Below are 13,972 nucleotides of genomic sequence, written 5' to 3' on the forward strand. Positions count from 1 at the left end.
AAGGAAATATACAAGTTGACAGACAAAGGCGAAAGAGTTTACCTAGGCAGGGTGTAAGCACAGAAGCACAGTTCTTGAGGACAACAGGGGAGACTCCAACAGGCCCATATGCCTTGTTAGTATTGAGGCCAGTGATGGCAGAAAGTACATCAGCTGAAGAAATTTTAATGTCAGCCATGAGGAAGTCAGAGGGGGGAAGTGATTGAGGAACAACACCGGAATCGTCTAAGATGGAATTGGAGGAAAAAGACTGAGCAAAGAGATCTGCTTTATCAGTAGAAGAAATAGCTACAGAGCCATCAGAGTAGAAAAGAGGAGGGAAGGATGATGAGGTAAAGTTGTTAGAAAGGTTTTTGCCAAGGTGCCAGAAGGAGCGGGAAGAATTCGAGTTGAAGAGTTGAGAGCATTTAGTATGGATGAAATTATTTTTAGCAGAGCGAAGAACAGACTTAGCAGGATTGTGGGCAGAAATATAAAAAAGATGTGATTCAAGGGTGGGTTGGCTCTGGTACCTTTTATAGGCCCTCTCCTTGTTGCAGACAGCATTAGAACAAGCATGATTAAACCAAGGCTTTCTTGCATTAGTGAAAGGATATGAGAAAGGAATGCATGCTTCTATGACCGAGAGAATAACCTTTGTAATGCACAAAGCACACTCAGATGGCTCCCAGCCATGGAAGCAATAATCATTCTAGGGAAAATCAAACAAGTACTGCCTGATGCCCTCCCAATCTGCAGCTCCAAAGTGCCACAGTCGACGTTTCTTTGGAGGGTCCACAGGCTGTACCGGAGCGATAGGACAGGTTAAGGTAATAAGGTTGTGATCGGAGAAGCCCAATAAAGAGAAAAGACTAACAGTGTAAGCAGAAGGATTAGTTGTAAGGAAGAGGTCAAGTATGTCGGAGCTCTCTCCAAGGCGGTCAGGGATACAGGTAAGGTGCTGCACAAGCTGCTCTAGGTCATTAAGGATAGAAAGATGTAGGCTTGTTCACCAGGTGGATCAGTGAATGGAGTGGAGAGCCAAAGGTGGTGGTGAACACTGAAATCTCCTAAAATGGAGATTTCAGAGAAAGGAGAAATGGATGAAATGTGTTCCATCGCAGAAGTAAGATAGTCGAAGAATTTTTGATAGTAGAATTAGGGGATAAGTAAACAGTGCAGATATATTTAGTCAGAGAAAGACAGGGAAGCCGAAGCCAGAGAGCAGAGAATCCAGAAGAATCAAGTTCAGGAACGCGAGAGCAAGATAAGTCGTTGCTTACATATACACAACAGCCACATTTGGCTTTGAAATGACTACAGAGAAAGTAGGAGGATACAGAAAAGGGTTTGCTGTCAGCTGCCTCAGACAGCTTAGTCTCGGTTAAGAAGAGGTGAGGTTTAGAGAAGGAGATGTGGTGTTCAACAGAAAGTTAGAGGAAAGGCTGAGAATGTTGCAGAAATGAAGAAGTGAGTCAGACAGCGGTTCCAGGTAGCTCGTTGTATATATATATATATATATATATATATATATATATATATATATATATATATATATATATATATATATATATATATATATATAATTTATTATTCCGCTGTTTCTGCCATCAGGTTCGAGGCACGTAATGTGGTGTTTTGGTTGGATGCACGCAGGTGGTGTCGGTCAACTGGAGGATGTTGGCCCTGTCCGGTTCACTGGCCAGAAGTATGTTGCAGTAATAGAGGACGTTCTCCTACCATCCGTTGAAGCATTATTTTTTCAGCACGGAGAACCATTCTCTTTCGTGTAGGACAACGTCCCACTCATACGTGTCGCGCAGTTCGGAAGTGGTTTGGGCGACACCCATAATTCACAGCTCTCCCACATCCACCCAGATCCCCGGATTTAAACCCGATAGAGCATGTATAGTTGGCTATGAACAAGTACAACACTCTTTCATCGAGACCACATGACACGAGACTATGTCCTCACCATGCCTTTGAGGCATGGGAGTGCCTACAAGGTCCTAGAGGACGTAACCTGAAATCTAAGCTTGTAGCATCAATGCCACGCAGGTTGAATGCCATTATAGAAGCGGGTGGTGGTTACACGAAGTACTAACATAATAAAAGATATCCCCGTGTCGTTCGTTTCACGTCCTATATATTTCACACCCACAGGACCCATTATCAGATGGTAATCATATGGGTGATAAGACAGCAGTAACGTGACACAGATGATTACGGGGAGGGGGAATTGAACGATTGTTAAATAAGCCACAAACCAAAGGGGCCGTAAACTATTTGATTTAAGTTACACAATGTTAAGTACAGATTGACATAATGAATCGCATCAATATGTGGGTGCTTCTATATATAGATAGTTGAGATATTCTAAACGTGTGGAATGAGACACGACGTATATCTCCATACATCAACCATCGCAGTTCGGCAGGATTACAGGGCTGCCAACATACAGCTGGAACAACTCACCTTTCCCAATACCTTTCGTCACTGGTCTCAGTTGTTCACACTACAGTATGCTCCGATAGTTTTTGGTGCGAGTGTACACACACACACACACACACACACACACACACGCATATATATATATATATATATATATATATATATATATATATATATATATATATATATATATATATATATATATATGAGAGAGAGAGAGAGAGAGAGAGAGAGAGAGCAGAACTAGAACTTTAGATGATTGTCAAGATCATTCTAAGACATAAGTGATTAAATGGTGTATGAACATATGTGTGATTTGCAGCTGTAATGAAGTATAGAGCATTTAAAATTGCATAGTGGTAATGAGAGGAATTATCCTACTCGACCTCATGTTTCCATCCTCTGCACGATTGCTCTGTTCTTTTTTCTGGTAAAGTCGGTGTGTATCTGAATATTGTTTACTGTTATATTCAGTAAAAAAACAATACAGTGAAGAGTAAAGAGAATAATAACATCGAGTCGAATGGATGATTTCTCGTGTTACCACCACACATATCTATTTCCATGTCTATCTATCTATCTATCTATCTATATATATGAAGGCATTGGCAACATTCACTCAGCGTCCATCGGTTCCCTTTGAAAGAATATAATAATCTGAAGAAGAATGATGTTTCGGCAAGCTTTTTAGCATTATATTATAATCAGACAAAGGTGTGTGGTGATGGTGATGATGATACTGGTCATAGTAATGAAAATAAGCATGATGATGATGGTAGTAGGCTAATGAGGTGACAATGAAGTGACTGGCGATGCTAACGATGACGGTGAGGATATTAATACAGATGATGAAGAGGAATGTAATGATAATGATGATGATATCGTTATTGATGATGACAAGGAGTTTGAGAATGATGACAGTGATGACAACGTGGATTATTATGATGATGACGATGATAATGACGGTGTTGCTGAAGAGGAGGAGGAGGAGGAATAAGAAGGCGATGATGATGAAGATAGTCATGGTGATGATGAATGGAAGAAGAATAACAATGAAGAGTTATGATGGTGATGGTGATGATGATATGAAGATGATGATGGTGACCTAGATGGGACGCAGGTAGGAAACGAATATAATAATGATAACAGTGATGATGTTTATGACAATGACAATGAAGACTATGATAAACAGTAAGATTTGACATTGATGATGATGATGATGGTGATGATGATGATGATGATGAATCATTTACTTACCAGAATAAAACTGTGGATGGATTTGTAAGCTTCGATATAGTTGTGGAGTTTAGCTTCAATGGCTGCGAAACGACGCAGGAAACGAAAGGACCTCACTAGCCCACCAGTTACCTGTACAAAAAATACCAATTTCATTTGCTATAATTTGTTAACTCTAATGCTCTCGGGCTGTATTCCACCAGTTGCCTGTACACGTTATACCAGTCCCAGTTACTATACTTCGGTCCCTTTAACAATCATGCATTCATCCAATTCCGACAAGGAGTCTGTAGCACCAGTTGAATTGGCTTGGTGCTTCCGAGGTGGATGAAGCGTTAGTGATAAAGAGCTGAAGCTTCGGCGTCGCTTTCCCTTAGAATTTCACTCCTGACCACGCTCCTCTGCTGACAGTTTTCAGTGTTTACGTAACACCGTAGTTCAGCATCTATCTATATCTATATACCTAGGCTGCTTCCCCCAAGGAAAGGGAGGTAGCTATTTTCATCATGCCACGCGCAGATTCCATATCACGATTTCTGTTTCAAGATTTGTAGTATGGCAGCCTAACAATGCTCAACCTCGGAGTCAGCAGGAGTTCTGGGTTTTTGTCTTACATTCTTTCTGTTTATTCCCAGAAAAGTCGTGTCCTTTCCCCCAAAATTCCTTTCTGTAGAGCACTGCCTTTCCTCTACAGAGATGACCTCTTCCTGAGATTCAGCTATCGGAGGTTACTGACTGCAAACTCTTCTGTGTATTAAGTATCTTACTTTCTCTAAACTCATTCTAGCCAAAGGTGACTGTTTCATTCAACAAGCTATCCTGCTCATTTGTTCCTGAAACTGAGTCTGAATTCTCTGCACTGGGTTTCGGCTCTCCTGCCATTCTCTGGTCAGATTTATCTGTGCTGATTACTTATCCCCTAATTCAACTGATGTTATTAATTTCTCTGACAATTATTTTTCTAAAGTGACATACATTCTTTCCATTTCCCACCTCTCTGACACCTTCATCTCACATGATTTCAATATTCATCCCTGCTTTCAGCTCACCTCTTCATTCATTGACACACCTGGTTAACGAGCCTACATATTTTGTCATCAATTACTTAGAGAGGCTTTTGCAATACTATAACTGTATCCCTGACTGCCAAAGAGAGAGGTCCAACATATGTGATCATTTTTATCAGGTAATCCTTCTGCTTATTTTGTCCGTCTTTTTTCTCTCCGGGGTTGCTCCAGTTACAGTCTTATCTTGGGAAGCAATCTTTTTACTCCAGTAAGACCTATGGACCCTCCTCCAAAAGCAGAGTCTATGGCATTTTGGCACTTCGGGCTATGAAATCCTCAATCAGTACCTATTTGACTTTCCTGGAATGATTAGTGATTCCGTTGCTAAGAGCCATGGGAGTGCGCTTTGCACATTAACGGTGTTATTTTTTCACCACCGTGGCTGTTGAGTAAGTAGCATCACTGACTGGATCTGGGGAATCCTGGTGCATGCAGCTGGCGTCAGTCGACTAAGGTGTACATCCATTCATTGTGGGTTAGTATGTATAACAAGTATTAAGGTAACACCTTATGGAGGTATCTGTGATAACTTGGATGAATTGTAGTGACCTTGAATCACGGGATGTTGTGTAAACAACCAGTCAGAGGCTCAAAGGCCTAAATTACAGAAATGACCACTGCAGCAAAGTGCCTCATGGCGTGTGCCTCCAGGTTTATCCTAACCATTCCGGGAACAGAAACATGCATTCCACTCTCGTACCATTAGGCTAAAAAAAAGTCAGTAAAATCATGCTCACTTTATTGCTGTTCAAAACAAGGAAGGGGCATTCATAAGGTACAAGCGTCAGCTAACGTAATAGCGTTTACTGTACATTTATGCCCGACCATGCTAAGTTTTTTTCTTCTTCTTGCATTTCAAATACTGTGAATTTTTTCAAACAGATTCTTAGCGCTCCTTCTGGCACCTTGCCAAACACCTGCTATAGTTACATTACATTTTCTGCCTTCGCTCATCTTCCACTCCGATGATTATATATATGACGATTTCGGGAATAAATTATTCCCAAAATCGTCATTTTATCATTGTTTGACTTATCCATTCCACTAAGTTTGGTCTGAATTAGATCAAATCTTTTTGAGCTGACCTTGGCATGTTTCTTTGGATTTGATCTGTTGTTCTAAAAAAATAAATAATGGTCAATCCCTTGGCTGATCTTCAACCCTTCCATCAAAGTCCGTTTTACACACACACACACACACACACACACACACACACACACACACGCACACACACCAAGCAAAACAATAGCCCGCCGGACAATCATGAGAGCGCACAGTATGTAGTAAATATATACCTGTATATCTCATCTCATCAGCCGTTTGATTTTCCACTGCAGGACCGGTCTATCCCAACCGAAGCGGGGACGATACAACCACTGTATCTCTACCAAGTGGCTTAGGCTGTCTGGTAGAGATTGTATGTAGAGTGAGAAGTGCTTGCAAATGTAACTGTAGTGTTGGAGTGGCTTTGGATTTGTGTGTAGTCTGTGAACCAAGTGTAATCGGCCCACGCAAGCCATCTGAGTGCAAGCATACTTTATAGTAAGCGTCACTGGTTCAACCACAGCACCCCTTGTGTCCGCCAATGCAGTACGTGGCCGGGTGAACACTCCCAAAGTTTATTACCCTGGCGGGGCACGAACCCTGGTTCACCCGTGTACGAAACGTACACTCTACCACTGTACCACAGAGGCTCCCATATATATATATATATATATATATATATATATATATATATATATATATATATATATATATATATATATATATATATATATATATATATATATATATATATATATATATATATATATATATATATATATATATATATATATATATATATATATATATATATATATATATATGGTTCTCGGGAGTGCGATCGAGGACATATTATTTAATATCTTTATCCCTTTTGCAGTGAATAATCAGGTCTTGTAACTAAATTTACTCTGGCTAATGTCAGACAGTTTTTAGGTGGTGGCGACCATCATCCTTTCACTTGATGTAGCGCTGCCTACTTCTTCCTTAGCCTGTATCATTCTTTTTCTTGGCTTGCCCTCCTCTGTTCCTATTTCTCCCATCTTTCCTGTCACTTCTTATTGCTTTTCTTTCCTTTACAGGTGGCTTTACATTGAGTGACAAGCCAAATGGTTTCCTGTAAGCCAAGAAACCATTTACAGCGCTGGGTGGTAACAGTATAACCAAACCATACGTGCTCCCTACGTGTCAGCAAGTCGGTTGGTGAAGGGTTAGTGCCCCTCCCCGTAAAACAAATAAGTCAAAGTCAAATGGCCACCCCTAACGGGATTATGGCGTCTGGCAATAGATAGATAGATAGTAACCCAAGAAAGGGTTGTTTGTAGAGTTTGTTCTCTCGACAGGCATATACGAGTATAATATTTAATTTTATTCTGAGGCAAAATTTTGCACCTTGGAAGAGAGATTTAAAATAATTGCTGAAGTTAAATACAACCTTAAATATCCCTGATCATAATAAAAACTTTTCCCCAGCTTTAATAATATTATGCGGTAGTGGCAAGAAAGAAATATACAAGACTCATATTTACTGAGGAAGTAAAACAGACTTCAGCTAAGGCAGCCTTAAGAGTTTGGTCTAAAGCCGGACATTAACATCCTTTAATGGGGAAAAAAGATTCAGGCTAACGCCATATGACTTTGGTTATAGGGAACCCCCCTCCCCCCGGGCAAATTAAATATGAATTATATTTTGGGTAAAGACAGGCGGTTTTACTCACTACAGGAGAAAACCTTACCCGACATCAAAATGTGGGTATTATTCAGGATAACACATGATGATCTGCTCACGAGGAGGGAATCCCATGCCTCTCCTAGATTAATAAGCTTTCATAAAAAATCTATGTTCTAAAGTTAAGCTTATTTACTCTGGCTAATACCAGACGAGTTTGGCAAACTTCTGATTGTTTTACTCGTTCAATGGAGTTCCCTCGGAAAACAATGGGCCTAAACAAGTTTCATAAGCCACATTTTTTAACAGCTGCATTTTCCTCATCTCAATATTATATCTACAGAAATTCTTTTATAAAATGTTACTACAATACACACCGAGGCAAGTTCCAGTGGCAGTCTATCTGTCTATCTATTGCCAGACGCCTTAATCCCGTAGGGGTGTCCACAAACAAATTGCCTCCACGTCGCCCTGTCTCCCGCCATTTCATTGCCTTGCTCCCAGCTCACACCCCCTTCTCTCATATACCTCTCCACTCCATCCCTCCATCTTATCCTTGGCCTCCTCCTCCCTCTCCCCCCTTCCACCTTACTCACATACACTCTCCTCGTCAGTCTCTCACTTTCCATGCTCTCCACATGGCCAAACCACCTTAATGTGTTTCACCTAACGCTTCCTGTCACATCCACATCCACACCACAACGCTCCATCACATCCTCATTTGTCAGTCTGTCTCTCCATTAACTCCCCATGCTTCTCTCAGATAACTCATTTTCACTGCCCATACTCTTGACTTCTGTCCCTCCAGCAAGGTCCAAGCTTCACCTCCATATGTTAGAGCTGGTATCACAATACTGTCATGTAATAGCTTTTCACTTCCATGCTCCCTTCCCTGTTTCTAACCACTGCTTTCAAGGAACCAGCAACCTCTCTTCCCTGTTGCACCCTTTCAAGCACTTCACCCTCTAAACTTCCATCCTTACTCATCACACTACCCAAGTACTTAAACGCACTCACATTTTCCATTTCCTCCTCATCCAACCTCACTGTACACACACTTACTTCACTTCTCTCGAGGACCATAACTTTACTCTACCCTACTTTCACCTTTAGATTCCGTTTCTTACACACTCTCCCAAACTCATCCACCAAGCCTTGCAGCTCCCCTTCGTCTTCACTTAACAACACAGTATCATTTGCAAACAACAGTACAGGGAGTTTCCAAACACTGCCCTCTCTCACTAGGGCCGCTCCAACATCCACTGTCTTACCTTGTATATATCTCTTTTATAACCCCATCCATACACAGATTTGAACAACCATGGAGACATGATATCCTTGTTTCAATCCAACCTTCAAATAGAAACAATTCACTCAGTTCACCATCCACACGCACTGCAGCCTTAGCACCCTCATACATATTCTTCGCGGCCTTCAACAACTTCCCATGTGCTCCATATATTCTTAATACTTTCCACAGTCCTTGTCCCAGTGGCATATAGCGAAAATTAATGCTGTCGAGGTGTGTGTACAGTATGTGTGTGTTATCAGACACAGAGTAATAGAATGCTTCGTACTCTCTGCACTACCCTTAACCGCTTTATTCTTCAATACACATCATTCAGCCACACCCTATCCCTCTCTCTCCTGGAATCAAATGAATCCTTCGACCCAGCACACTCGGCGTGTCTGAACGGAAATCTGGGAGTTGAGCCAAGAGTGTGCTTTCAGGTCTGTTCGCTGTCTGACTATGCAATATAAGCAAAACAATGCATTTTCTATAGTCTTGTTTCATACATTCAAGTTATCAGAGTCAAACCTCTGTAAATATTACTTCAGATATACAGATTAAAGCAAGTCTCGAGCTTAAGGGCTATAATAAACAGAAAATATATAGCAGGCAACTATGGTGGCGACGACTGTGGTCTGCCACATTCACAACGTTGGCTGAAGGAGGGTGGATCACTACACCCTGCCGCAATTGTACATTACTAATGAACAAAGAAAAAGGGGGGGAGGGGCGCTTTCCTGATGAATTTTCGCATCAAGAAATATTAAGTCTATATACAACCAAACGCCATAATCCCGTAAAGGGTGGCCCTTTGTCTTTGAGTCAATTGTGTACGGAGAGGGGCACTAACCCTCCACCAACCCACTTCTTGACACGTGGGGAATATGTATGGGTTGGTTATGTGGTTACCACACAGCGTTGTAAATAGTTTCCTGGTTTGGAGGAAACCATTTGGCTTGTCACTCAGTGTAAAGCCACCTGAAAAGGAAAGAAGAGTAATAATAAGCGACAGGAAAGACAGGAGAAATAGGAAGAGAAGAAGGCAGACAAAGAAAAACAATGATAATGGTGATGGAAGATGTAGGCAGCACTACGTCAAGTGACTGAATGATGGTTGCCATCACGTACCACCAAAATATTAAGTATAAAAAAAAAATCCATGAGTATTTTGTAACTCTGTTGTGAGTAACATCTAGTATTTCATTCAAAATGAATGCAACAGTTCATTCATTCTGAGGTAAGAAAGTAACACTGTGCTTTATGTTTTTTCTCTTATACAGGGACAAGTTCTCTGCAGCCATACTGGATCATTGTACACTTGTTCCTGTGGACGGCCCACGGGCTTGGCGCTCAAATCTTAATTGTTTGCAGCTACGCGTGGTCGGTTTCAATCGTCTCGCAACTGCAACAATGACTCACTGTATGGGGAATGTGTTTACATAGCTCAATGCACAAAATTCACTGATGCCAAAGATACGATATTATATTCAAATTTCTATCTATCTATCTAACTCTAGCCCATACGCCCTAATCCCGCAAAGGGTGGCCGCAGACAAAACGCCTCCAAGTCACTCTGTCACCTACCATTTGACTGCCCTCCCCCCAACTCACTCCCCCCTCCCTCATACACCTCTCATCTCCATCCCTCCACCCCATCCTTGGTCCTCCCCTCCCTCTCCCTCCCTCCACTTCACCTACATATACCCTCTTAGTCAGTCTTTCATTCTCCATTCTCTCCACATATCCAAACCACCTCAGTGTATTTCTCCTAATTTTCTCAACCACATCCACATCCACCTCACAACGTTCCTTCGCTTCTTCATTCGTCAACCAGTCCCTCCATGTCACTCCACATGCTCCTCTCAAGTAACTCATTTCCCGTACATAGGGTCGGGTCACGTCATTCAAATTTCTAGTGTCGTAATTGTGTGTTGAAATGACAAATTTTCAGCGATTTGTGTTTTCCCCTCGCCTTCCAGGAATTTTTAATTACACACGACTGGTTTAAAAACTATGCAACATTTTTTGCGCCATTGCACCCATAATTGTATATCGATGCCAGTGATATGATTATTTTTTAATTTATGAGATATTTGACTGTCCAAATAAAGGTTGTTCTTCAACCTCGCCTCCCACTGCTTAAAACTGACGAATGGCTGCTTCGTCGATTTACAAACCCCGCCCGGCCTGTTCTGCGTAATGTAAAACCAATGAGGAAAATTATTAGGGGTCAAAACACTCGTTTAGAAAAGATTAATCGACATGAAAATTAGATGGGCTCATCTGTAACCCATTTGCCAACATTCTGCCAAGTTTCATCACAATCATTTCTCCAATATTGACTGCACTAAGGACGCAGACAGACAGACAGACACAAGGCTAGAATTATGCTAGTAAAAAATACAAGAAAATGTAATGATATAATATCCAAATAGAATTATTAACAAAGGATGAGATGTTGCTACAGAGCCTTTCATGCTTCTTACAAGAAGACTGTGTTGCTCGTGTAGTACATAAAAGCTTAGAATTACCAACAAGAGGGATATGTTCAATGATAAACTCTGGCTACAACTTCCTTTCAGCCATGGGTAGCAGGAGAGGGTGATCAGAAACTACTGACCGTTGTAACTGTGGCAAGAGCGCTGATATGTGAAGTAGATACCAGTATCTGACAATAATCGTGTAACCTTTCTGTGTCGTTGTATGCCACATTCTGTAATGTGTGATGCATGTTGATGACGTCAAACAATCACAGATGTTCCACAAATCCCAGTCATATACTAACTGTAAGGGCTTCCCTTCATTTTTTAATAATACGTGCTGTAGTCTAAAGGTCATAAGAAACTTCACAGCACTTCTTCTTCAGGGATTTATATTGCGTATTATCGGCAGACTTTAGCAGTGTCTTGTTTGTTACTGATACTGTTATATTATCGACATCATTTTTATAGAAAAAAAAAATCTAGATGATAATGAAATATGATGTACTGAACAAATTGGTAGGGCAGACGGATCAAGAACCTATAAAGTAATTTAGAATACGTTTCTAAGTTTGGCATTACGACCTCGTATAATAAAATCTTATAATATAGCTAGTATTTCATATAAGTCAAATAGGCTAATGCCGCTCATGTAATACGACGTCATAAAACACGGCTCACAAATGTACTCACATCTGCATCACGGAGTACATTGTCCAGGCTCTCCACGACGTTAAGGAGTGAGGGATCTTTCCTGCTGAGTTTTTTACCTCCCATCAGAGACCATAAGATGTTGACGAAGGACACAGCAAACAGTTTCTGCAAGAATATTAATCATCATTAACTTTAACATTATTACCAATATTTTTATGCTCGCTATTATTACCCGTCTCCTCCCTGGAGGTTTTCGGGAACGGATATTGTTTTCACTCGGTTGTCTGTTTGTTTGTCCGTCTGTCTGTCTGTCTACTAACAACTTTACGCGAAAACTACTGGTGCGATTTTGACTAGAATTACAGGGATGATGGACTTAGACTTTCTGATCACCTGATTAAAATTTAGGCATAATTGGGCCAAGGCCTAGGCTATAGGCCCAAAAAATGTATTAAAAAATGTAAGCAAAATTTTTTTTTTTTCGCCATAACTCCTTTCAAATTCGTTCTGTCGACATGAAACCAATACCTAAAGGTGCATCTTTCAATCTGCATCCTATAACATGCCTCATTACATCAGGGGGGTCACCCCCCAGTTAGCGGTTGAGGGGTCAATTTGTCACGTGGGTCGGGCCTAAAATTTCAAATGGGCATAAAATCAACTATCACCCGATTTACTCCTAATTTGATATGTGACATCTTTGACTAGACATCCTGTTGTGTTTATACGTCAGCACTTAAAAGACTGCCGGGGACGGGTTTGCTGTGCCTTGGCACCGCTTCTTGTTATTAATGTTATCGGTGCAGAATGACAGGAGAGAATTATGAAAGAAGCCACTTTTATTATGTATTTATAGAATGATGCTTGGATGTGTTGTTGTTGCTCAACATCGATCATGTCTTGCTCAGTAGACCCATATGCGGCAGGTAATCAACTTTGTTGGGTAAACCTACAGGTTCCTGCACCGTTGATGTTGTGACTGCATCGCAGTGTGGCGTGTGTTGTGCAGTGTTTCATAGCGTGGGTTATGTTGTCAGGACTAATTCTAGAAGTGGGGCATGTGTCATCTGTGATTCCGCACAACTCAGATCTTAATTGGTAACTTAGGAGGGCCAGATGATGTCCTGATCTTAATCTTGCTAGGTGAACTCGATCACCTCTACTGGATAAAAAAATAGAGGAATGGTCCTATTTTCCCACTACTTACCCACCCACCAACCCTTCCCACCCATCCTGATCACCCACGCACCCCAGCTACCCTATCAATACACCCACCCACCTACCCATCCACCCACCCATCCATATTCACTCATTAATCCTGTCAACCCACTCACTCGCCTATGCTGCCCCACAACACCCACCCAACCCTGCCCACCCATCCTACCCACCCTGCCCTACGACAAATAACACCCACCCACCCACTCAACCCTGTCCACCCACCCCACCAGCCCTGCCCAACCCATTCAGCCCGTTGAAGCTAATAATGATATGATCGTAGAAGTAAAAACCTTTACTGTTATTGACAACCATTTTTCCATCATGTTTACCTCAGTATTTCTAACTAGTTCTTATCTTAGTCTTTCAGATACTTAGCATTGTAATGTACACATTTAAATTCGTCGTATGCAGTTACACCTGTTACAGCTGTTTAGAGAGTTGTATATATATATACTCCTCGATTTTGATAGACATACGGGCATACAGGCACACAAACATTACTATCTATAGATATAGATATAGACATACAGGGTGTTTAGAAAATAGTGTTCATAAATTTCGGGATGAATAGAGTAGGAAAATATAAATATACTTTACTATGTTACATTTTTGGGAATTTGTCATATTTACCGTGATATTACATATTGTATGTTTAATATGAAACTCTAGGGGATAAAAACGATCAGCAGCTTACCATCACCTCAATACCTTTATTTTTTCATAATCTTGTGTACACCGATGTAATGTACTGTACTCTATTAACGAAACCTACATAAATGTAAACCTGAAGCAGTAAACCATGTTTGCCTCATGGGTTTGAACGAAGCTTCGTGATTTGAAGGTACTGTGAGAAGGTGAGAGAAAGAAGGATGTACCGGCAGTC

General features: G+C 41.0%; 1 protein-coding gene across 1 annotated transcript in view; it reads right to left on the bottom strand.

Annotated features, from left to right (window-relative positions):
- Positions 1 to 13,972, bottom strand: part of LOC145409300 (methyl farnesoate epoxidase-like) — a 528,900-nt gene that overhangs the window by 397,259 nt on the left and 117,669 nt on the right. The window contains exons 4-5 of the mRNA XM_080279777.1: positions 11,911 to 12,036; positions 11,358 to 11,450 (exon numbers count right to left, since the gene is read on the bottom strand). Coding sequence (XP_080135903.1) covers positions 11,358 to 11,450; positions 11,911 to 12,036 — 219 coding nt within the window. The remainder of the gene's footprint in view (positions 1 to 11,357; positions 11,451 to 11,910; positions 12,037 to 13,972) is intronic.

Source organism: Coenobita brevimanus, chromosome 80 (genome assembly GCF_032717465.1).
Source record: "Coenobita brevimanus isolate Jiangsu-jjx chromosome 80, ASM3271746v2, whole genome shotgun sequence".
Classification (NCBI taxonomy): domain Eukaryota; kingdom Metazoa; phylum Arthropoda; class Malacostraca; order Decapoda; family Coenobitidae; genus Coenobita; species Coenobita brevimanus.